Raw genomic sequence first — 27,947 nt, forward strand, 5'->3', positions numbered from 1 at the left:
ATAAAATAACAAAATAATAAAATATGGGTATGACTGCATGACTAATAATTGACTATATTATATTATTGTCGAAGTTTTGTTTACTCAGCGCTGTACCCGCCAACTCCCTACACACACATTCACTATGTAAAAAAAAAAACATCGATAAGAAAATAACTGTTGTCACAATTATATAGATGTATAATAATATGTTTCTTTTATGTTTTGATATTTCACAATCTGTGCGGCGGTGGCTATACCGATATTGTATTTTGTATATAATATATAATAATGTATACTTTTATCTAAGTAAAACTAAAAATAAGACGAACATCAAACAATAATAAATCGACGAAAGATGCAAGTAGCCAACGCAACGTTACAATTACGATTTACGATAATTATTCTAACCCATTGTTCTCACCGACTTATACGTTTCTTACCGTTAACGGCGTTAACTTTGATATTTAAAAAATATTATTCCAATTAGCATTTAAACCTAACAAGTAATAACCACGGACTTAGAATAATAACACACAACTGACACTATACTAAAGAAATTTATAATTTCTGAATATGTTTTATTTTGTATAGGAATCCATGTGGCTGGGCTTCCGTTTTAATGCCCATTCCCAATTTGTTTTTGGAATAGAACTTTAAGTTTTTGTGCACAAACGACGGGACTTGGTGCACATTTCTGCACAAACAATGTACAAACGTTCGGTTTAAGGGGCCGCTACACCAGCATTTGTTTTCTTTGTCTATCTCCCACAGTCCCACATAATATATTATGCATTGACCGGATAGATTTTTAATATTTACAATTTTTAATAAATTATTAATGGTTAAAAATAATTTAAATTAAAACATGCTTATATTTATAAAAAATGTAAATATTAAAAATCAATCCGGTCAATGCACAGGAAATACTCTTCTTTATAAAATAGTTTTACATAAAATGTTTCTGCTATATAACTAACAACGCGTGTAATGTTTCGGAGTTCAAAAATAAATACTTCACGGCGACACGTATGGTGATGTCAATTAAATAAAACAATTAAATTAAGTATAATAATATTATAGGTATCTACGAGGACATGCGGTTTTAGAATAAAAAACAAATACTACTTGAACAAAAAGAAATAAAGGAAGTTAAAAAGAGTTGCAGAAATTTTTAGAAGTTACAAATAAGAACAGAAATTGAAGGAAAATAAATATTATTTATGATAATAAAAACTGAAAATTTTTGAAAAATGTTTTTGAACGTACTTAAAAAATAAAAACTATAATAAAAAATATACAATTTAATTATCTATTAGTTCCTTATACTTATTAAAAGAAAATTAATAACAAACATTATTTAGCCAGCATATTATTTTATTATACTATTTTTATCAGAAATAATAATATAAAATATGAATAGTTTATGCTTTATATTATGTCTATATAACCAACATACGATAATTAGAAATAATAATACCAATTAATAAAGTATATTATAAATATTAAATTGTTCTAGCCAATAGCGTCGCTAAGGTATGACGAAGTATGCATACGAAAATAGTATTTTTATTCTATCGTCAGAATGACATTTTTTTCATATTCATTATGAAATGTGTATGACTTTGTTTATTTATACACATTAGTATGAATAAATTATGAAAATGCCCAAATGTTCCATTAGTGTCACATTGATTATTGTTATTAACGCGTACAATACGTATTTTTGTCAATTTTTTTAATTGATAAAAAGCGCTTTTTTTCCAAGATTGCCAAAGGTGCTAACGAGTTTTCTTCCGCTAACGCCAAGTCTAACAAATATCCTACTCTCTTAAAAAAAGACTTAAAATTAGTTTTTTTTAAATAAACCGTCAACAAGTGGCTATATTAATGAATGATTAATAAAATAATTAATATTGTATAGTGACTATCTGTAGCTAATAACGCATGGGTTTAAAGCTAAAACGATAAAATAAATATAAAATATATAATAATAATAGATTATGTGTATTGCATTACTCGGCTTGTCCGGCGCACTGTACAGACAATTTGACTACATTTATGCGTAGAGAAACACATTGATAAAAATATATTAATAATATTATCATGTCTAATCGAAGTGTTTCAGCGTACTATCTGCAGTTGATCTAACTTGACACTCCGCGTAAGTATATACCGTTAGCCGACAACATAATAAATCGGTAGCTGAATGGATATTTTTAGTTGTAAGTCTTTTGAAACAGAATGTTAGGTGTCTTATAGGTAATATAATAATAATGTTAATTTTTGTTTGAAAATTATTATCGTTTAAAATTTTTATAAGAGTTGAAATAATGAACGATATATATAAATACAATTAAAAATGAGTTAGTGTTGTTTGAGTGATGATGAGTGTATTGGCGCACTCCGTGTAAAACCAAATAATATCGTTTTGGTGCGTAAAACGTATAGCCGCCCGACGATTCACCATTCGTCTTGGTATGTATAATTTGCATTGTCATCGCATATATTATATACCGGTCGTTTGTGCAACGTGCGTCGTCCTCGTTGTGTGTTATCGGTGGCACTTCGGTTTCGTTGTGATGAACACCACCTTACGGCCCGTTTCATTCACTATTTCCGGGCGACGCATGACACCAAAGTCGCGCGTTCTCGTCGGAACATACGCCGCCGGTCACCTTGTAATAAAATATAAATTGTTACATTGTCCCGTTGTGCATATTGTTATTATTATTATAGTTATCAATGACGTATTGACGTTAATATCACATGTAGTCCGTGACACGATGTCAGTGATGTCATCACAGTATTTTGATATATACATAATAAATATATATATATCATCACAGCCACAGTCGGTACATAATAAATTTTATGTATATATATATATATAGATCGATCGCGTTCAATGCCGTCGTGCCACCGCAACTAGACATCGTCTGACGTGCTGACTATTGTTTGTGTGTTCTCGTATAACCCATATCACACGATATTTGTTTTTTTTTTTATATATTTGTTTTTACTTTTACAATATATTGTTGAGACGTCTCCGACACCCACATTGTACTTTAGTAAACGGTCGAAAAATACCATTTGCGATTTGGATCGGCTGCTTTATCGATCGCCGCATTATTTTTATGCGTCCCCGCGATTGCGTTCGACCGTTCGTCAGCCACCGCCGGTGTTGTGACGCGCGTCCGAGTGTGCCACCGCTTCATGGCCAGCTACTCGACGTTAAACGTTTTAGTACGTTTGTTATAAAATAATATATATAGCAAAAACAAACAAACAAACAAACAAAAAAAAAAAGTACATTTGTAATGTTTTTTATCATTGTCGTCGTCCGGCTTCTTCGCCGGCTGTTCCACTGCCGCCGCCGCCGCCGCCTGCCAACTTTTCTACCGTTTGTCGTTTTACCTTTGTGCGCGCAATGCGGTACAGTATCGCTCCAACTATATATAGTGCCAGATTAAGGTATTTTGCGCCTGTAGGCAAACATTTTTCTGGCGCCCCCCCTACCCAGGCCTTTGAAAGTAAAAGTAAATATTATGTACCTAACATAATATACTATTTATTCGTAAGTTCATAGTTTTATAAAATTAATAATATACCTATACTAGATAATATTATATTTATTATATATATTTAAATTTGGGAGGGGATGCTGGGAGACATTGTTTTTTAGCACTAGGTTACACTTTAGATATACAAGATACAATATTTTATCATAAATTAGATTAAGTTAAATTTGTAGTTTATACTTAAAAAAAAAAAATACAAATTTTTATTAATTATTACTACTTTATTTATTTTATAAAACAAATATTCGCTTTCTAGCCTTACATTCAGAGAATTCTTTTATTATATTAATAAATGATATTTCATTTAAGAGTTCATTTTCTATGTTTAGTAATGCTAAAGAATTTAAGCGTTCAGCACTAGTAGTAGACCTTAAATAATTTTTGATTCGTTTTAATACTGAAAACGTTTATTATCAATTATTATCAGTTGTTCGTGATAATAAAATATAATCATTAAAATTACATTTCATTTTTCATTTTAATTATTATAGTGTATATTTTTTTTAATATAAAATTTATACAAAAAAAAAGTATTTTTTAGAATTGTTCTAATTTGCAATAAATGTATTAAATTTTGGCGCCCCTCAAAAGCGGCGCCTGTAGGCACGTGCCTACCGTGCCTAGTGGTTAATCCGGCACTGACTATATACCGTTATCTACGATGACGTTTCGTGTCCATAAAGCAGTCGGCCGTATTGTTACGTAACGATTGATATTGTCGAGCTCTCGTAAATTAGTAACAACTAAATTGCCATAACTGCTGTTGGTGCCGTTAACGTTTGATCGTTGACCGATGTCCACTCCGGTACCGCTATAGCCATCGTGTGGCCGTCGCCATCGGACCGCGCGATGGAAATAAGACGCGCGGGTGTCGTTCGGACGGGGTCCAACTACGCGTCTATAACCGATCGTGCGACACCCGCGAACTCTGTGCCTCCTTTTCCTCGTACTCCCGATCCTGCACCGTTGTCGTGTATTAACCGACAGCTTCAGCTAACAACCACAATTTTACGTACGTCGTTTGTATCAGTATTTGCCAGACAATCTCAAAGACTGATGTTAATAGCAGTGGGCGTAACTGGGAAAAAATTTAGGGGGGGGGAAATGTATAATGAATGTAATATATTTATTATTATCAAAACCCCTCCACCCCTCCCCCACGGTTAAAATATATACCTTTAGCTTTCAAAAAATTGTCCGGGGGGGGGGGGGGCAAGTGCCCCTCTTGCCACCCCACAATTACGCCACTGGTTACTACACACACTTAGCACCGCTCGTTTCACACCGCACCCAAAAGTTGAACGTCATGCTATATGTAGTTGGTTGGCAAAGCCGGCACAAGTCATGATATTAGAACGTCAACATTCGTCTAACAAACTACAGTTTTACTACAACGTCGCGTTCGATGTCTCCACGCGCGAATCATCATCATTGAGAAGATACATTTTTACGTTAATATTGTGTTATACCTACATTGATTATGATTTATGAGCGAATGTATAGCGAATGTTAAGTTTCCCAGATAATGCATATTTTTTGTCGTAGTAAATTTTTATATTATCGAATGTATTATTATTTAAAAGATTGAGCGACGGTCCCTTGAATATTCTAACATATTGGTAAAAGTCTAACAAACACCCACTTTATTATAATATGATATATATATATTTATATACTTTTTATTATATAATATTATATAATTATATTATAACATCGCCATTTAATTAGGGGGGGACTATACATATTTATATCACAAGGTGTTTTTAAAACGTTGATACTTCTTAATTTTCATGAATAGGTACATCTGTTTGAATTTCTTACATAAAGACACTTAACCAGCTCATTAGTATTAGACTGGAAAAAAATATGAGAAGACTACATTTTAGCAAAAAAGGATGACGAACCGAACATGATACCCCTATTCTAATGAACCTACACGCCTAATTTAAAGCGTTACCTAATAAAATAGATGAGTTTTATAATCAGATCCTGCAGTATAGTGTATTTAGACTAGATTATAATAGAAATACGTTTTAAACATTTTGTAGATTGGTTGATAAGGAAAGTTTTAATTAACCTTTATAAACCATATCTCGACATATTAATAATTTTTGGGTTTTCTCGATATTATGTATTACTTTATAATTGAGTAAATTAGAATTTATAATTAAGTAGGAATATAGATATATAAATTACTTAAATTAAAAAGTGGTTAATTAAAAAAATTATTGAAATAAAACTAGTCATTTTTTTACAAAAAAATAATTGATTTAGTTACATTTTCAAAACATATTAACAATCTTTTTCAGTATTAAACGTGTAAACATTAATTAATTTTCTTAAACATTTACATATTCATTTATAATTATTTTTTATTTTGGTTAAAGAGATTGAATTGTTAAAAAAAAGACCAATCAGTAGATAAAAGAAAATAATAGGTATACTTAATATTAAAAATATTTTTTATTAACATTAAAACATAATTCTTGCTTAAAAAAATACAAGATGCATAAATATCTAACTACATGTTAATATTTGGATAATATAGTTCAAAATCAAAATTAAATTAATTAATAAATGTTAATCAATATTATAATAATATAATTTACAAATGTAAGTAAATAAACAATATGAATAAAACTGTCTTATTCTTAAACAATATAAGTTTAAAATAAAAGATGCATTTAAAAAAATTGTATGGAAATATGATAAAATTGAATAATTTATGAGTTATAGTAATTGAATTTGGGATATATTAAAAATAAAACACATACTCTCGTATTGTGAAGAAATAACTAAAACTATTGAATATCGGTCATAATTTTCAATGCTTTCCTAACTGCGTCCAACTTGGTTTCAATATAATTTCTTTCCTTTTGGAAACATTCGTCTTCTAAAAGTACTTCGTCAATATTATTTTCAATTAAATAAGTTTTAAATATTTCTTGATTTAAATGCTGATCGAGGTCTTTTAAAAATGAATTTATCATTTTGTGTTTGATTCTTTTAGGCACAAAGTCCCGCACGATTTTCCTGATATATTCAAAATAACAGTAGCTTAAATCTCTATGTAATTTTATCTGTTCAGACAGTTCTAAGGATGCTTCTTCGTTATTCAGACCTGATAGTAATTGATTTAACATTTGAATTCTAATAATTTTTAATCTTTCGATTTGGGCCATTCTGTCGGGAATCGGAAAAATTGGCATCCCGGATGAGTTTAAAATCAGTTCTGGATTGTATTCACTTTCGTGCTTCTTTATGTTTACAGCTGCGAGTATTTCTTCTTGAATTGTATTATTTGATTTTATAATTTCCAAGATAAAATCTGGATTTGCTGTATTTATACACTCCTGATAAGATTCTATGTATGATACAATAAATTCTTTGATATGCTTCAAATTTTCTTCTAACAACCTCTCAAAAACTTTTCGTACCTATAATTAAAACATAAAAAAAAATAATCTAAAACTGCATTAACAAATTACTAAGTATGGAAAATTTTAAATGAGCTGTATAGTGATGTATACTGTTTATATATAATATCCTTTGAATCAGGGGCTATCCATCTCTCTCTTTAATTCGATATGTTTTTAATATACACTAATTAAATGCAATGAATTAAAATTAAATAACTACCTAACTACTGTTATTTAACTTCACAATCGAAAGCCACAACTGTTTATTTCGGTCAAAAAAGTAAAATAATAATCATTATTATACTATAAACAATATACGAAGTGATTCTTTTAAAGTTAATCATCGATCAATTTCTCTAAAATTATAAATGTGGTATCAACTAATAGATGATAATATATTAATATGATTTGAAGTTTTTGCAAAAATAAAAATAATTTTAAAATTCGTTTTTCTGCAGTATACCTAGTAACATTTAATTATACTTCTTTATCGAACAGGCCAGTGATATTAATGCTGTAATAAATATTTTAAATTAAAATTTAATTGTTAATACTTAATTGTAACTTTTGAAAGTCGATGGTGAGTTTTGCATTTATTTATTTGTATATTTTATAATTTATATTATAAATATAATATTAATATTTACTATAAGTTACATTTTTTTTTATTAGTTTTATGTTAGATCCAACTAATCTTTGCAAAAACATTGGAAATATCGTATAATATTTATTAGATACTATTTTTATAATCTAGCATAACATAAGTCAATAATCACTTTCATAATATCAATAGTAGTGGCGTACATAAAGGGGGAGGGGGTATTCAACCTCTTCCTCTTGGTATTTTTTATACTATACGTAATAACTAAAAATATCTGAAAATGAATAGTATTTAAAAAAATTATATACTATTATACTGTTATATACTTATGCAGGTCATGTCGTCACGGGATATCAATTATCGCTACTTATTCATCAATTATATATCTTTTATTTTATAATATGTTTGTGCGTAGGTAGTATTTTCAAGGGCATATAGCGATTTTTAGTGCATAAATAAATGCATATTTTAAGGTTTTAAGGGCATGCAGTTTCTACTGATATAACTGATTAGTGTAATTATTTGAAAATTTGTTCAATCGCAAATATGAGGGTCGACAATCGACGAATATGTATAGAACTGTGTATGATCTGATTAAAATTAAAGCCTATAATATTGCTATCGCTATATCTAAACTTTTATATCTTGTCCGACTATAGTAGTAGTAATAGGTAGTGTACTAACTACAGTTTATAGCGGCACGCGTGTAAGGTGTATTCATTATTGAAATGTGCATTAACTTGTAACTTATATTTATTATATATTATAATATATTTATTTAAATTAGTTATTGTTCTGTAATGTAAAATTATGTAAGTTGTTTTTCTTATTATTAAAATTTTTTGAGTTCCAATATAGGTATTAAAATAACAAAATTGTAAGAGGAAAAATTGTTGTTTTTCGTAAATAGCCCATTATGTAAGGTTAAGTTATTATAAACAAATAAAAAATTGTTCATGACTTCATGAGGCATGAATTAAAAAATTATACGATATACGTTATACAATATATACATATAGAATATGATAATATTAACACTTGGTGAAAATGCTATGTTTCTACATTTATTCGTTTTTGAATTATTATACGTGAAAATGCATATTTTTCCTTAGTTTTTGTTTTTTGTGATTATTAGAAAATTACAGGTTATTTTTACTTTTGACCCAATTAATTATCAACTAGATCCAATTGTCCATCCAAAACCACACACAAAAAAAACAAACAATATATCATTGTAAAATCAATACATTCATATCACACGAACTCCATTCAAGATCTACGCAATACAATATAATTTATGTTTGCCCAAAAAAATCTTCACTTGCGTTCATGTTTTATGAATTTATGATAAATATAAAATCATAGGCTATACTTACATCTTCGTGGAGTTGTGTATATCGTCTGAGTATCTCCAACAATCTGGCGTCAATGGAATTAAAAATATTTAACATCTCAATACGCACCAATTCTACACATTCCAACGACGGTTCGATTAAGTTGTTTAATTGTCGCCGTAAAATTATTTGTAAAGCCTTTTCATTTACAAAAGTACATTGATAAGTACCCGATGTATTTGCTAAAATAATTGCAATATTCTCGTTTGATAAATCTTTAAGCGGGTCTATATCATTTATTCTCTTTAAATATTTTTGTTGAAATATTCGAGTGATACTAGCACCACCAACAATTTCATCAATCGGAACTTTGTTTTGATTTCCATTCACAGTGTCTTCGTACGATCTGCTAATATCTTTTAAAAGTCCTACTAAAAACAGTATTTGATCATCTGGTTTATACAGTGGAAAAAGTTGTCTTTCAAATTTATTTTTCATTTCTTCGAAGTCAATTCTAAGTTGTGGATACACTTTTTTTATGTGATTTAGCAATTCCGTTTGCAACGTTTGAACTAAAGCTTTGTTGCCGTGTTTTTTATATATATATATGGATAGTTACTTTTCAGAAATTCTGTTTCTAACGTTAACATCGCGTCCATTGATTTTTTTTCAGCGATATCTTTTTGACTTCTGTTCACTACACCGAAGATGCCTAGTTTTAATGGAATCCTGCGACCACACAGTAAATCATTAGTATCATATAGTGTCCCTTGGTCGATGAGATCCAATTTTGTAACTACTGCAATAGTTCTGATGCCATCTGGGTCCGATTTCTTTGCTATTTGAAGACTTTCACTTGTTGACGGGTCAGTATTTGCAGTCACCACTGCTAAAATAATAGAATTTGGTTGCTTCACATAAGAATTGATTAATCTCTGTATGTGTTTATGTATTTCTGGTGATTGATCCCCAACCTTCCCTTTTGTTACAGCTGGCAAATCTACCAAAGTCAGATCATGACGATTATTGTGAATTTTCAATATAATCTGTTTGGCTGTAATGCCATTAAACCTTGTAAGAATGTTTGTTCTATTTTCAATTTCCTTACGTACTAAATCGAAATCGAAAAAAAAGAAATTTGGTTTATGTAGAAATTCTGCCCATTCTGTAATGTTTTTTGTGTCTAGGATATTGTGTAACTTTAACATCGATTTTTTTGTTTCCTTAGTGTACTTAATCATTTGTATAATTAATGGAGCTCTGGTAACAATACCAGTCCCTCGAGGTAAAAATGATTTTCCTACAATGCTTTCCAGCACAGATCTTTTTCCGGAACTTTGAGATCCCACTACCACAATTTGTGGTAAATCAACGATTTGCTTTTCACCAACTACAGCAAAAATATCTTGCAGGTTATTTACAATTTGTATAAGTGACTGCATTGTTAATTTCGCACTACTTGAATCTAAAATTATAAAGAAAATATTATTTAGTTAGGACAGTTAGGTATCAAGCTAATATAAAATAAATATATTTATAATAATGTATTTATTATTTAAATGTTTTCCTTGGCGTAGCGAAAAGAATTTTTTTTAATGACATGTCATTAAAACACATCAAAAGTACAACCTATGTAAGATAACCAGATACGTGGGTACAGATAAATATCAAATTATTATAGCGAGTAATTTAAAGTTAGTAATTGAACTATGATTAATGCTTGGACGTGTCATACATTGTCATACAATTCATAACTATAATTCACATATAGCTGAGTGTTTTTTTGTAGGTGCATAATTAATTAAATTATTAATTTTAGTTTTAAAATATGATAGTGAATCGAATGTATTATAAAAACGTTTATGTATTTAATTAAATCAAATACCAAGTAAAATAAAAAACAATATTGAACCATTTCTTTCAAAAAAATTTTTTTTTCAATAGGTTAAATATAATTTGTAATTTTATTCAAACATTGCTGTCAACTTGGGAGGGTAATTTAGAATAAAGTAGGGGACAGGGGTAAAGAAATAATTAGTAAATTAAAATTTGTGAATGATAAAACTAAATGAGCTATTAAATTAATTGAAGAATTTTCAAGATTGATTTAAAAAATTAAAAACGTAAGCAATATATTCTTCAGGTGGTCATGGAATGCAGAGAATGTTATTCAAATTCCAACAATGCACGCGAAAATAAAATATTTACAATAAAGATTGTTAGAAAGTAATTAAACACGTAGAAATAATTATTAATTGCTTATTAAATAAAAATTTGTTTTTTCTTTATGAAATATGTATTTATAATTTAATTTATATGTTGCATTTATAAATGATTCAATTGCACAAAAATATTAGCGATGTCAACATTTGAGGGCTTTAGGTCACGAATAAACCTATCCGATTATATTCAAATTTTGTGTACATTATTTTTATACATATTAGAACCAAATTAAGGGGAACGATTATAAAAATTTAAAAATTTAAAATTTAGGACCCCCTAGACTGCATATGTCCCCGTCTTATTTGGAAAATTAAAATTAAAATATTATTTATACATTCTACATAAGTTACTAGAATAAAAGTATAAAATAAAAACTGGTTTTAAAATACTATTTAAAAATTTCTTTATATGAATTTTAAAAATAGATATTTTGTACAGTTTTCTATTTAATACATTTTACACTCTATATACTATAATATAGGTTAGGAATTCTCTATAAAAATAAGAAATATAATTACGTCTGATCTGGTAATAGAAGAAATATTGATTATTATTAGTTTGTATAAAAATTATATTTTTTGGTGTTTATATATACAATTATATAGGTTAATGATGTCTTTCACGGTTTCATTCTAATCAATCTTCAAATAAAACATTTATTTAAATATTTTTTTTTTTTTATATAATTTTCATTAAATAAACAATATTTTTAGCTTGCTATGAAGTGATGATTGAATTATTTTTCTAGGATAAGAAAAATTAGTTTTATAGATAACTGTATGTAATTGATGAATGACAGAATACGCATGTACCTACGGTTTTTTTTATATTCATTTTAAATTTAAATTTTTAAATATTGGATAATTAAATAAAAAATCACATTTTGAAGCTTTAAAAATGCTTTTATTTTCAACATTTGAACTTAGGAGTTGGTTCTAATAGAAAATTTGTGGTACTTTGGTGGGAAAAGTAAAAAATTCTAACTTTGTTTAATAGTTCTTAATAAATAAAGTAAAAACGGGAATTTTTACTAACTACCTACGTTTTGTTATGATTCAAAACAGAATAACCGTAAAATTTGTCACCAACTGTTTATTTATTATATTCAAACTATAATAAACAATAATAATAATAATATAATATATATAATATTTATAATTCTATTTAAACAATTGCAACTGTCCATATTTTTAGTTTTTTTTAATTGTAAATAAAAAAATATTCAATCCATCAAAAAATTAAAGCATGTAATACGAAGTTCCTAATAATTCTTCATTAATTTACATTTAAAAAAATGTTGATTAAATGTTCTTATATTTCCATAAATGTTATTGAAGTTAAAATTTTAACGAATTTTATCAACATTGCTAAATTTATCAAATTATATTGTGGTAAAAAATGCATAACAACATAATTATAGCAGAACTGGGGCACATACAGATTATAGAGATCAAGATATACCTATCTAAAGATTGAAAAATACAAGATAGTACGTGTTAGTGCAGATGGAAAGTACAATTGATAAATCCAAAGGAAACAGTCTCAAATGAATTAATTATTTTATAATTCCGGAATTGCAATGGAAATATTAGCTTATAGGTTATATAGGTAGTAAAAAATATAATTAAACGTGCATAATAAAAATATTATAACTTACTTATCGATGCTAATATGCTTTCCCCTCGTTGGCACAGATACCTGTATGATTATTATAGATTATTTTATCAAAGAAAATCTAACCGACAGGTATAAGTACTGATATACCAGGGTATATTATGAATACTACTAAAGATTTTAAGAACTTAACTGTCGAATGCCCAGTATGATTGTCAACTGGTGATTGATAAATAAAGATCATAGTATTAGAATAAAAAAAAACAATGCTTATTTCGAATTGAGAAATGTCACGTTCATTTATTATTATTTATTATTTTGGATAGTATGTAAGTAACGCGTTAAGTAGTTTCTTCAGAATATTGTTTCCAAGTAACGAAAATGTAATGAAAAATACTAATGATAAATAACTCCTATAATATAACAAAACCGTTTTTGTTTAGAAATATAATAATACCTAATGTTTACTATTTTTAAAGTTGTTGTCTTGTTGATTTTTTTTTTATTATATTTGAATTAAATTAACTAAAAATATAATTAAAATAGTTTAGGGAAAATTGATTTTTCTGTTTTTTTATTAAATTCACTTAAATGTTTATAAATAAATGTTTGTAAATATTTATTGCCGATTCTTTCGAACACGCGCGGTTACGCGGTACAAAGATAAAGTTTTACGAATTCAAATAAGTGTAGCTAGATAGGTATTAATGTTCAGCAATTTGGCACGCGCGTGATGCGCGATTTTGGATTCTGAGAATTTTGGCTATAGCAATCGAACCAACTTCTTTACGCTATAAAGATAGCACTACGGCTTTTGTCATCAATTATCGCTGTTATTAAAAATCACTGTTTTTACCCATCAGTCACTGATGTGAGGCAGTTCTTCCTTGAGCTAATCTCCTGCATAATTTTACAGAACAGATTATATGTTTACTACTATCTGTCATTATAATTTATACTTAATAATTTTGGGTAAAATTATACTTAGCTACCCCGCAAATTTTTGCAATTTTTTTAGAAACCTTTATAAATTTTCGTTTTAAAAAATATGGTACTAAAAACATTTACGCAAACCGTAAGCTTCGAAGTTATATGTAAAAAAAATATTTATAAATATATGAAGCTGTTCGATTTACTGTACTGCTTAAATAGGAATCTTCGATTTTTTTGAAACGATTTAATTGTAATGAATTTATTTGTATTTTTTATATTAAAATCTAAGTGAAATCATTAGTTTTTATAACGCTGTGCATTCAGACTCTTTAGTTATGGTGATGTGAAGTTTCCCAATTACATAATATTAATAATTACTATACTATACGATATTCACGATTTTTCTGCCTGATATTCCAGATTAGATATAGACATATATAATCATATAAGAGTCACGTATCTTAATCTTCTTAATCTTTTAAATACTTTTAAAATTTTCTCATGCTTAGCTGAAGGATATACAACCATTTAAGTATTGGAGAGACTGCAAGAATATAGTTTATTTTTTAAAAATAATAAGTTAAAATATTACATTAAGTACCCTTGGTTTGTGTCCCATAAAACCAGTGCCGAGAATGGATATGTGGAGTGGAGGAAAAATCCTTGGATCAAAATACAATAATAATAATTAAACTATTTTTATGTAAAAATAATAAAAATAATAATATTTTAATATACCTATGCCTAAATAACATAAATTACCTATTTATTTTGTAATTTAAATAGACTTTTTAAATCATCCATTACTATATCGAAAACACTTTTGATGATTTAACAGATATTGAAATGTCTGTGGATAGTGTACATATGATACTAAGTACTAACCTAACCTGCTATAGATAGAAATTCTTGTAATAGTAAATTAACTTTTATTTAATTTAGTAGTTTAAATTAACAATAACTCTAGTAATTTCTATGTACCATATACACTAGTACACTACTATACTTGCTACTATAATATAGTATAAATAAGTATAAATAGTATACTAAAACATAAAAACATACAAGTATATTATGTTTACGTAATTTATCTTATTTCCTGGTGTTAAACCAGGGCCACATATAAGTGGGGGCGTGGGCGTCAGATGCCACCGTGACCTTTTTTTTAAAACAATGTTTTTTTAAGCTTAAAAATATAATATTGTAGTTCATATTTCTAAAAAAATGTATTATTTTATTATAATTTATAATATAATACATTTATAGCAGTTGCTTACGAATTTGATGTAGGAAATAAAAATTGAGGACGTGCTAAATAGACGTTCAAGGTGGATAAAGAACAAAGGCGACCTTATATAAGTCAGTAACCACAAAAAATATTTATCATAGTTAGGTTAAAAATAATATTATTAAAACATTTAAAACGTTATATAAACAGATTGTTTGGAATATGTGTTTATTATATTACAATACATTATTACTTACAGAATGGTACGAGTCATGACAAAATCAAAAAAACAGAGATGATTTGACAATAGTTGAAATGATAATTTCAAAAGATTGTATTATTGTTTATTTTGAAATACGCTTTATTTATTATAAAATAAACATCAGCATTTTTGACGACCTATAGTTGTTATTTATCGTTCAATTTATTGTTTAGTTTTTCTGATAGCCCATACAGGGACTGTTAATTGTTATATGACATGCTGCTACCCATAATATTGTAAATTCATACGAAGGCGTGTCACACTGTCACTGCAGTATGATTTCTGTATTACGATTCATACACCCGTATATATATTACGGATTATCATTTGAGAAGAATGTCATTAAAACAGATATTATAAATCTTTGATATCTATTTTCTACAGTTCGAAATAAGCTAAAACTATTTAGAGCAATGTTGAAAAAAAAAATCAATTAATGGCCTTCACTCAATTTAATAATGTTTAAAGTGTATCTAAATGAATATAATAATAATACTATATAAATCTTAATTAAACAATGAGATTAAACGTAGTATTAATAACATTATATTATATAGTCAATAATCATAGTAGGTCTATATTAAAATTGTACATACGTAAAACTAAAAGTTGTCCAAGTAATATAATTTATGTATTATATATATGATAATAATAAATAATATATTGTATTAATAAGTATGTATCTTTCTTTTAAATGACTATACACAAGCGAGACTGAAATGAAAAACAATGAATATTTTTGTCAATAACTAAAAAATATGTTATATTAATTTCACATGATTTAATAGGTCATTCAACTTACCCGTACTCTCTCATTTCTAGGATATTTTGATTTATTTACTACTTTTTTTTCGTTTTTCTCATTAGCAACCAACATGTTTGTGTTTTTTCCTTCTTTCTCTACTGATTTATCATCTATATTTGTGATTTTTATTTCTGCTGCAAAAACATGATGTTTGATTAATACCCGAGGTAGGTATAATACTTAAATTATTTAATACATTAATACCATATTTTGAAGGGATAATATTTATTTATTATTATTATAACAAGTCAAATCCAGCAAATATGAAAAATTGATAAGATACATTTTAAATTTTAAATGTGATATTATAACACTTTTACAGTAGGTGGAAGGAAAAAAAATAGTTTTGCACAACCCCTCCCCAGATTTTCCAACAGTAGAAATCTTTAAATCTCCTAAAATAATTAATAAACATATTTAACAGAAATGTATAAGATAAAAACATTACTTTCTACTAATTATTGTAATTACTACCTACCTACATTTATTTCATATTTCTCCTATTATATAATATTCACGTATTGCCAATGTCATTGCATTGTCTGGGTTAACAAAAATTATCCAATAATATTATTATCATTACATCATTTTTTTTAAACAAGTTATAGAACTTTTTTAATGAACTTTTATGTGCTTAATATTATTTAATTATATACGGGTAAGTACCTACGATATTTTTCAAAACCATAAAATTAATTTTAAGACTTGTGTAGTAAAAACAAAAAAAACATGATATGACGTTATGTTATCAATTTTGGCGAATAAATTATCTCCCCCTACTAATTTTTTACTCTGTTATACCACTGCTAATAACCTAACCGAACTCAAACTTAGTTATATCTATTTATTTATATTTGATTATTATTACTTTAAGTCTTCAAAATAATATTTATAAACATTTATCTTACCAAGAATTATTATTAAAAATAATTTAAGTTACCCAATTTAATATTGCAAAATATCAATTTAGAAATAAAATAAACAATAATATGATGTAGATATACTCTATTCTATATAATATGTAAATATAATATATGAATGTAGATAGTTTAAGTACTTGGTATATTATCATTGAACGACTTTTTATCCACTTTAATTTGTTGATCGATCATATTTGTGTTGATTTCCTGATATTTTTAATAAAAAAAAAACAATATTGTACATAATCAACAGTATTAAAAGATAATCGTATATACTATATAACATTACTTTTACGCTTTCTTTAACAACGTTTAATACTTCTGAATCGTTAACATTAGCTGGAGTAATCGACGTAAATGGTTCAATATTCTCTTTTCGCTCTTCGATTATCTTTTTCGAAACCCTTAATGGAGGTAACGAGTCAGATGATTTTATTTGTTGTAAACTATTATTGGAGAGATCGTTTTCAAGAGGCTCGGCATGAATTAAAGTATGATTCCCTCCACAACTGACCTATAAAAAAATTAAAAACACTATAAAATAATCTAGGATATTTAAAATATCTGTTGATGGATAATAATGAATAATATACCATCTGTACTTTTAAACTTTTTTCTACGAACGCCAATACGAGCATTGGAGTTGTTATTTGATTGTCGTCTATGCAGAGTTTTCCGTATTTTCCATCGCCACACATAAATAGTTTACCGCTTGCTGAGACGATAATTAAATAAATATTTGATTAAATTAGTTATAGTTACTATAATTATAATATACGTAAGGTAATTAAGTGGAAAACACAGTTTAATCACAAAATATTTTAAAAGCTATTGAAATTATATAGTATTAACTTTCGCATGCAGTGGCTTAATAGTGGAGAAAGGATTATAAATTTATATTGGGACGACTAATCAACAGAAAATGTTCATAGTTATTTTTCATAATTATTTGTACACCATAGTAAGCATATACTTTAGCAGACAACAGTATAGAGCTGGAACCGCTGGTATAGACTACAGATTTATGTGATACAACATTCGTTAAATCTTAAATATTTAAAACCGTATAGTTCAAAATTATAATGCTTAGTACTCAATAAAAAAATACTACAGATGTTTTTACTTCAAATAACTCGACACTTTAAAATAAAATAAACGGGGAACTGACTTTTCTATATATAAAACATTAATATTGTTGAACGTCAAGCCACTGCGATCCTTCTTTTACATTTACCATATAACTTTAACGTATTTTGTCAATTTCATATTTTCATTTGTAATCTATAGCATCATCTGTTATAACTTGTGTATTTATTTTACTAATATTCTTGTTCATACTAATTGTCATGTATATTTTGTAATTTATTCCAATTGTTTTGCACATTGTACTTTCTTTATTAAGGGCCTTGTCCGTTAATATTTATTACATAAAATAAAAACAATAGATTTCGAGTACACTTGTCATTGTATAGGTCACTGTAATGATTAATGACTATTGAATATGTTAAACTTAATTTCAATGAACAATTTTAAGTGAAGGTAGGAAGGATTAGCATCTATAACGATAGTCTTATTTATATTATTATTTTAATTTGGTAATTTAAACAGATTTTTTCTAAAAATATCTTGTATAATTCAAGTTGTCATACTGAAATAGTATAAATAAATTCGTAGAATTAATATTTAAATATTAGTCCAAATATTTTGAAATATTATTACGTATAGAAAATAATAATACATTATATTTAGGTATTTAATTCGAAAAGTTTAAAGTCTGTATGATTAATATTTTTCAATTAAAACAAATTAATTAAAATCTTTTTTTTCGTTTGAATATCTATTTTTATTAAAATTTAAACTTAAACTAAATATAAATATAAATATGTATTCGAGAGACTCCGCAATAGCGTCACTGCATTACGGTTTATTTAAAATACGAAATAAAGGATAGAAAATCGTTTTTAAATCGGAGCACACCGTATCTGTACTCTGTAGGTACCTACATATTATAATGTGTAAATATAAATTATTCACCGGTAATAAAAGCACTGTGGCTCTGGCCGCATACAATCTGAACAATCGGTTCATTTGTAATGGGACAAGGGTACAGATGACCTTGTGATGTAACACTTCGCAGACCTATTTGCCCACAATCATTGTTGCCGCAAACAAACACTTTTCCCGCATCTATAAGATCAGTTTGACATTGAAATGTATACATTTTTTTTTATATATTATTAGTTATTATAACTACTAAAATAGGCATAATTTGTGTATTATTACGTATGTTATAATTTATAATTTCATATAAATCGATAGCATCTTTTAGAAATGAATGATTTGTGTACGGTTTATAGTGTTGATTTTATTTACCGTTCAATGCAATCGTGTGGTTAGCCCCGCAAGCGACTTTAACGATCTTCTCCGTCGTATCGACCCGGCTAAGTGACCACAGGCCATGGCCAAGTTTTCCATACTCTCGATCGCCGCACGTATACAAGTCTCCGATTTCTGACGTTATATAAAACGGTAATAATAGTAATAAATTAATAACAAACATAATATTTAACTAATATCTATTTCTAAATGCGACTTGCCAACCTACGGTGGTGCCACTAGGGGATTCTCGAATTTGTTATGAAAATAGCAATTTGAATTTATAGTTAACGTACCCAACTGGCGAAGTCTCTTTGCCCCCCGTAATCATAGTCATAATAATATTTTATAGCATTCGAAGCGCCCACTGCGAGATTTCGTCACCAACGAGTCTATAGCTGTATCCACAACATTCTTGGTATATCACTCACTCATCTTAACTTTAGATGTGTAATAAAAATAAAAAAAATTATTCGTTCAAAATTCGATATTTATACACAAAAAACTTCAGAAAAGTTTTTCGGTACGATTTGTATTATAATTTTTAAAAAAATTACAGGCTTTCGCCAACAAATATAATATAACGAAAACACATAAAATATTATGATTCCAATGGATAGTCTTATTATATAACATACATCAGTAGTATGTATCAAAAAAAAAAAACCTTGACAGTCTTGGCTACTTGCTAGTATGAATTACAACTTACTCGTGACGAACGCGGTGTGAGTGTGCCCGCACGATACGTACACAACGGGTACAGCGATAGGCACGATAGTCGGCACACTAACGTTGACCGAATCATCGTTCAACGAGTTCAATCCTAGTTGTCTGTCGCTGTTCGAGCCCCAGACATAAACATCGCCGTTTTCTAATAGGAACAAAAATACGATTTTCCATTAATCAAAATTCCATATTAATACACTAAAAAATGCACTATCTTGCCCTTGTAAGGGGTCTAACTATACTCTATATGGGTCCAACACAAAGTTTGGATTATCGATCTGGGTTCAAAAAAAAACTGGTTGACAATCATAGGCGTAACTATTAAACTAGACTTTTTACAACTTAATGCGTTTTTGTAGTATATAATATATATATACAGTCTAAAAAAAAATATAAGTTGCACACATCACACCTGACGGGAATTATTTCATTATTTCGAAGTATACTCGTATGTTCATCATTATTATGTTTTAGCGGCTATTTATTCTAAACCATATATATGTATTATGTATTTATATTTTTGTTGTCCTTGGTTATTATTTTATTGTATGTAAAGGACTTGTCCCATACAATTAATATAATAAATAAATAAAAATAATATAATGATCCCATACTTTATGTTCACCTGTGAAATGTATATCTAATATTACTATTATTTTGAATAATTTATGCAAAATAACTAAAACCTATGAGGACAGCCGTGTGATACGATCCGGCGGATAGTTGAATGATATTTTTATCGTTGAAACGGGTAACTTCGATGGGCACGTCGCTGTAAGTCACATTCGCCACTGATTGTCCGAGTTGGCCGTCGCTGTTATCACCAAATCCATAAAGAATGTTATTCTCTAAAACACATTAATTATTCTCACAAGACCAATTAAAAACTATGATTATCACAGAATAATATAATAATAATAATATTATTCTGTTTAATTATTATCAACAGCACTTTTTTATTTAAAATATATAATAACGATATACTGTGTAAAATTATTTCTCGTAACTATAGGATCTTTTCTCATTCGCGATATTGCTTATATTACATTTTACCGAATGTCTTATGTAGAACATAATATACTGTATTATAATGTCGATCATTTATGTAATATAGTTAACGTATATATATATTATATAGATTATATATAAAATTATATTATTTATAATATATTATTTAATTATATTAAAAAATGGTATAAATAGATAATATATGTCAAAACATTTTTAACTGATATAAGCTTAATTCAAAATATTAGTTAATTTATATTATTTTAAGACAAATATTTAACTTAAAAAATAAATCTAAAAAATTGAAGTCAATATTTTTATAAAAATGTCGGCTTAGAAGCTCAATAAATTTTTCTAATTTTATAACGTTATTTATTTTTAGATTTCTTATAATAGAATCTGTAGCTTCCTAGATACCACGGCTGTACATTCTAATATAAAGTTACATGATTTGCAGTAAATTCGTATATAATAAACACAGTACCTATACAAAATTATAAACAAAAGTGAAATATTTTGAATGCAATTTAAACAGTTAAATATAAACAATTATATTACATTAGGCACTCGTCAAAATGTTATAACCATAGTACCTAATTCACTATAGAGAATATTATATTTTAATAACAAACGTATTAGTATTAATCCATCACAAAGTTAGATGAAATATGTTTAGATATGATAACGATGACTACGGCCAAATTGGTTCACGTCTGTAGGTCATCTGTACGTGCAAATAACAAAAAGCTTTAACCGGTGGGGATTATTTATATGAAATGACTAATATTTCTAAACATATATCTACAGCGGTCACCCATCCGAGGTCTTGACATCGTGTATATTTTGGCATTACTAACTTAGCTTTAAAATAAGTTTTCTGCGTTTAGTTGTTTTATAATATGAATAATAACAAGGACTTGAGAATCTCTTGTAAATCGAAGAATTCATTTTGTACGCTAAACATACTTGATAAATATGAAACACTGTTAGTGCTGAACACGATAAATATTATATGATCACCTTAGAACAGGAAATACCGTCATAATAATACATGTTATCAACAAAAATGTATGTGTTTATATAGAACGAAACTCAGTTAAGACTATATACTTTCTGAAATTAATTCGTATCGTTCACATGTTATCTGTGTAAAGAACTTTTTATTTTTCGAAAATGTACATGAAAAAAAATTGTGTTGCTATCAAGCTAACAAATTTCTCACAAAAAAATAACCTCTTAGCAATAAATGTAAATTATGTTATGTATTTTTATTTATTCTTAATAATAAATTAAAATTTCATAATTATATTTTATAATTGTACACAAAAAACAATTAGTAAAATTAAATAATATAATTAAAATAGTTTCAATTGAAGGTAATATACGTACTGATATGTACAAAGTTTCAACACGAGTTCATATATTTTTATATTTAATTTATACATTTGTATCTTAACTTTACATTTTACCATCGATATATTCTTCAACATTTTTTAAATGTTTTTAATTAATTATTTTTTATATTTAGTGCGTGCTTAGTAAAGACTACACAACTACTGAACAGTTAAAATGTAATCAAATTACCTGTTGAAACAATTGTGTGTGACCGTCCACAGGCTATATGCTTCACCTTATCTGGTTTTAAACCTATAAAAATAATCTCGATTAGGTACATAAATTTTTCTGCTGAAGGGTCCAAATCCATACTTTTAACGCAATTAGGCTTGTAAACATTTTCCGTATGTCCTAGCCCAAGTTGTCCGAAACTATTTTTTCCAAAACAAAATACTCTTCCGTTTTCTAAAAAACAAGTTTTCAATCATAACATATTATATTTTAACAGAAAAATGGCTAGTATTTGAATTTATTTTATCAATTATAATATATAATATAATATGTGCGTGTAGATTTTTTTGCGTTGTCATATATTTTTAATAGTTATTAATTTATCCCTATCACGCGATAATATTTATCTAGTAATGTATACAAAAAAAATAAATAATCAAATGTATCGATTAAAAATTTGCGTTTTTAAAACGTGGTAACTAATAAAATAAAATTCCTTTTATTAAAACTTTAAAACCTTAGACATTTTAAAGTTTATATGATTTTTGGTTTCATAATTTCTTTCAATACTCTTTTGATTCTTAAAAAAAAATTACAATTTGGCTACTACAATAACAAAATATAGACAGACTCATAACAAATGTATAAGATTATTATTTATTTTACTTATATTAATTAGATTAATTTAGTATTATAATTTATAAATATTATATTATTTAACTAAACGATTTTTTACACAACACTACATTATAATATTATATTATATAAGCAAATAAAAAATATATACTTATTTATATTGATATTTTAATCATGTGAGAAACGTTTATTGAAAATTGTAACGTATTAATTTTATATTAAGTAATTAATGAATTTATATTTTAAATTGTGAATTTATGGGCCCCCACGCGAACATGTTCAGTGGAGCCTATTATCTTCTTGAAGAATAAATAAAAATAAAAAAATAAATATATTTTGTTAAACTTTAAAAATAATATTATATATGTATGTCATATGACTCATATGTAGTGTGTACAACTATTATCATAAGACACTGTTCACTACAATATATACATACAATATACATATTATATTGATTATTTGGCTTAGACCTTGAAATCAATATCAACAGCAAAAATTATATGCAAAACGAAATAAAATTAAGAATAAATGCGGAAAACAGAGACTATTGTGACGCTAGCTTTAGGTGGATTATAGAATTAGATTATTGACAAAATAACTACAAAAAAATAAACCGTAAATCATTTACAACTACAAGTAAAATTGGTAGCAATGTATACATGTTAGCCATAGTTTATTATATACAGGACCGAAAAAAAATGATTTTCCTTCGATAGAAAAGTAGTTAACCTAACCTGCGGAAAACACACGGAGAAAGGTGCGAATTTGAAATGAAGAATATGAAAAACGAAAAATTCTGTACTTGAAAGATTGTATACAATACATACCAAATTATTCATACAATAAGCATATTTTTGGTTAGTTTTAGTTTTTACACAAATATTACAATAATATATATTGGCTCATTATAAAATTTTAAAATTGTTAAAAAGTAGCAGACCCATTTTCTTTTAAAATGACGGAAAGGATTTTCGAGCATAGTGTTTAGACAGCTATAAAATTCCGATCTACCGTATACAGCCATACAGGGGTATTTTAGGGGTTCAACCCGCCCCCAGAAATTTTTATAGTAGAATCATTTTTTATCATTAAAATAATAATAAAATAATGCATTTTTAATTCATGTATGTAACCTAACCCCTCCCCCCCTGAATACGTGCTTGCAATCTACAAGCGGATAGTAGTGATCCAAAAATATTTACAAATAATATTGTTTTATAATCTTAGTAAAACAAGAAATCAAAATATCAATGTGCTCAGTATAATATATTGGTATAGTCGTTTTGTCCGTACTATTTAAATGTCCATATTAATCGTATTATATATTACAATTATTAATTACAGTTGACAGTTTATATAATTTTGATAATTATAACGCCTGTTTTGTGTTTGGAACCTGAACTAAGAGATGTGAGAATGATAGAGTGGAAGGTACTCGTGTTACTATAATATTATTATATTTTGACGGTGCGTGAATTTCAAATGTATGACAGACCACAAACATGTCTATTGTCTAGCTAAAATAATACTTTTTAATGTTATATTTCGAGTAATTTTACACAATTATTCTCTATGTTTATATATTCGGCTAAGTGTATATAGTATTTTCACCAAAAGAAATTTAATTAAAAACAACACACACCTGCAGCGAGACTTTGTATAGCAGTTGAGGTCAACACACCTCGGTTATAATTCATGAAGATTTAATGGTGCTATGTGAATGCGATAATCATAACATTCGAAAAACAGCATGTAATAAATATTAATAATTCAGACACAGGTCAAGAGAGCCATACGTACAGTAGGTACCCCACGAAAACCATTTATGAATAAACAAATAAAAGCGTACCAGTCGAATCCTGCTAAAAATCGAAAACTATACATAATATTATAGTAATGTATTATAATTTCTAACTTATAATATAATATCACTTTATAATTTCTTATAAACGGTTCAGTATGTGTTGGAGTTCCGAGTAGATTGAGTCTATACTCTATATTGTTGCCTGTTGGTAACAATAAATATTATTTACCTCTTAAAATTATAGGGTTGAAAGTTACCTGCTCAATGGTCATTATTATATATATATATAAAATATTATAATTATATAGTACCTATTAGTTCCAGTATTAGTATTTGTACATAGTATTACATACTACAATATTATGCGTTTAAATAGATACAAAATATCATTAATATAATGATAAATGATGATCCATTTAAGTGTATGCAGTGATTATTTTGAAAACATATAGTTTTGTATCATTTTTTAATTTTTACTAATTTTGATGACAACAAACATTTTTAATTTCATATTTCAAAGAAAAATATTTTTTGTAGTACCTAATTAGATATAAACATGGATGGGCATTTTTTTAAAAAATTTTAAAATTTTAATAATTGTATCTACTATCTAGTATAAATATCTGGGTACTCTTTATTTGGTGTCTTAAATTTTAAATGACCATTTTCCTTAGGAATATTAAATTAAATATGAAATTTCTCATTCAAATAAGTAAAAACTCGAAGAATTAAAGCGATATAAAACGTAAAAAAAAACGTTGTTTTGAAATTACATCAAATGATGTAAAAAAAAACTATCATAAAAAGTTTTTTTCAGTAATGAATATAGACATTTAAATGGATCATCTTGTATACACGCAAATTAAGCGTCGGTGGAAAAAATAGTGTGTTGGAAATTTTCACAGTGTCGCGGGCATAATGTTTGTGACCCGAAATGGCAAAATCTTACTGCAGACGATTCCGGAATGTTCTTCCCCGCAACTTATTTCGATCACTGGATCATTTCTGATGAAAAAGTGACTTGGAATATTGTCTGCAAAACTACTTTTACCATACGTGAATACTGCTCCGGTTTCTAAAATCCGATTTAAATTTCACATTATAATTTCATGTCATAAAATAAATTATTCAGTTTCTCTACTGTGGTTTAACTTTAGGTACGTAAATAACACATGACATTTGCACGTAAACGTACCTCCAAAACCGTGTGTAAAATATAATTTAAACGTTTTCGGACCTACATATTATTATTATAATGTTTGCCGGTATTAGAAACTGACAACATGAAAAACAATAATTACGAGGTAAATGATCTTAGAGTATTTTTATAATTATTGAGTAATAATGATTATGTAGTTATAAGTCGAAAAAACAAAACGACACACGGTAAAAGAAATACGTTTTGAGATTGTCAATTGGAGTACCGACTTGTTTTTTAATTATATTATAATCATCATCATATTTACTCGTCGTTTTTCGTTTGTGTATTTTATTTTATTTAAACATCAGGCACTAAACATAATAATAATACGTATTTCACTTCTTTCTGTTTAACGTTGTATGAATGTTTATTATGTTATGTAAGTACTGAGCAAATAAATATTATATTTAATGAAAATATTGATTTTTTTAATAAATAAAGAGGTACGTTCAAAGTTTAATTTATTTTATACAATTATTATTATACTCGACATTATATTGGTAGGCATATAATATTGATTAAATCACCAGTAATTTAAGGGGAAAACGAAAACAATTCTCGTTAACTATGATAATGTATCATATTATTATTATCGAGCTGAAATCGTGTTTAACTAAAAACCAAATAACAAATGTGCAGACAAAATTTTAATTTTTTGTTATTTTTGCTTTTACAGGCATATAAAAATGAAAATTGTTCTTACAAAACATCAAAATGAATTTACATAGTTATTATAATTAATATAAAAATATAATGAACCAACAATGAACGAATAATTCTTACATAGCATTATTGTTTTTATTTGTCTATTAAAGTATAGATTTATAGTATACAAATTCACAATAATAACAGTATAATATGATATAATAATAATAATATCGAGTCACTTGGACAACAATAGAAAACGTTTCTTTAAAATATAATATAAAAATCTAAAACTGGTCAGTAGATATAAAATATGTTTATGCCCAACCTAACGATGAAATATATGATAAATGCAAAAATTGGTGAGATGATATTCTCTTTCGACACTCGATTTAATAAATGATTGCCATAAATTTAAATTCAATATATTTTATTATTATTCATAATAATATATCCCGTCGTTATACCGTAGCTCACGGATTTTAACCACTTTATATAAAACATTTTCATAAAAGTTTTATTGCGACCAACGAGTCATATAAAAAGTTGATTGGTCGAATTTATGCGATTGTGATATTATAAATACATGCAGAACAGCTGCCTTCCTTACCCGGTATCACGTCTTCTTCGGACATGTCGACGACCCGCGATTTTCCACACTAATATTTTCCGGAATAAAATCCTTGTGCGAACACGAACAAAGCGTGGTGATTTATAGGTAACCAGAAAACGTACCGCACATTGTGTTTACGGTAGTTACACACGTGGTTGCCAAGCGAATATGACTACCTACGCTTGAACATCATAACAACTATAACACTTATATCATAGCTCATACCACCCTTCGGGCAACAGTTATTCGACAGAAATGCGCACTGATGATGTACATTGGTAATTCGTATAAAACAATATATTGGCGTTGAAGTATATATCATACAAAACAATATGAATTTACATAAAAAAAATAACACTATAGTCTCATATAATAGTACACGTATATGTATATACGACAAGATACCTATAGTCCTTATATAAAATTCACCGATTTCTTAAACTCAACATTTGGCTAACATTACAGCAGTA

The 27,947-nt window shown here is 27.2% G+C and overlaps 2 protein-coding genes across 2 annotated transcripts; both read right to left on the reverse strand.

The window, feature by feature from the left end:
* Positions 1-6,245: 6,245 nt before the first annotated feature.
* On the reverse strand, positions 6,246-12,956 carry LOC132922132 (dynamin-1-like protein). The gene is given in 4 exon segments (XM_060985481.1): positions 6,246-6,997; positions 8,957-9,520; positions 9,523-10,379; positions 12,795-12,956. Coding segments are annotated over 3 exon segments (2,034 nt in total). The 5' UTR covers positions 10,357-10,379; positions 12,795-12,956; the 3' UTR covers positions 6,246-6,361.
* A 2,175-nt stretch (positions 12,957-15,131) lies between these two features.
* On the reverse strand, positions 15,132-27,638 carry LOC132923034 (X-linked retinitis pigmentosa GTPase regulator-like). Its single transcript, XM_060986828.1, has 13 exons — positions 27,475-27,638; positions 25,968-26,093; positions 22,717-22,809; positions 22,594-22,656; positions 20,688-20,849; positions 19,985-20,146; positions 19,273-19,410; positions 18,934-19,086; positions 17,493-17,614; positions 17,189-17,413; positions 17,037-17,106; positions 15,977-16,113; positions 15,132-15,888 (listed from the first exon to the last, which is right to left on the reverse strand). The coding sequence occupies exons 1-13, from the start codon at positions 27,497-27,499 to the stop codon at positions 15,865-15,867; spliced, it is 1,500 nt and encodes a 499-aa protein (XP_060842811.1). The 5' UTR covers positions 27,500-27,638; the 3' UTR covers positions 15,132-15,864.
* Between the last annotated feature and the right edge of the window lie 309 nt (positions 27,639-27,947).

The sequence above is a fragment of the Rhopalosiphum padi genome, chromosome 2 (genome assembly GCF_020882245.1).
Source record: "Rhopalosiphum padi isolate XX-2018 chromosome 2, ASM2088224v1, whole genome shotgun sequence".
Lineage (NCBI taxonomy): Eukaryota > Metazoa > Arthropoda > Insecta > Hemiptera > Aphididae > Rhopalosiphum > Rhopalosiphum padi.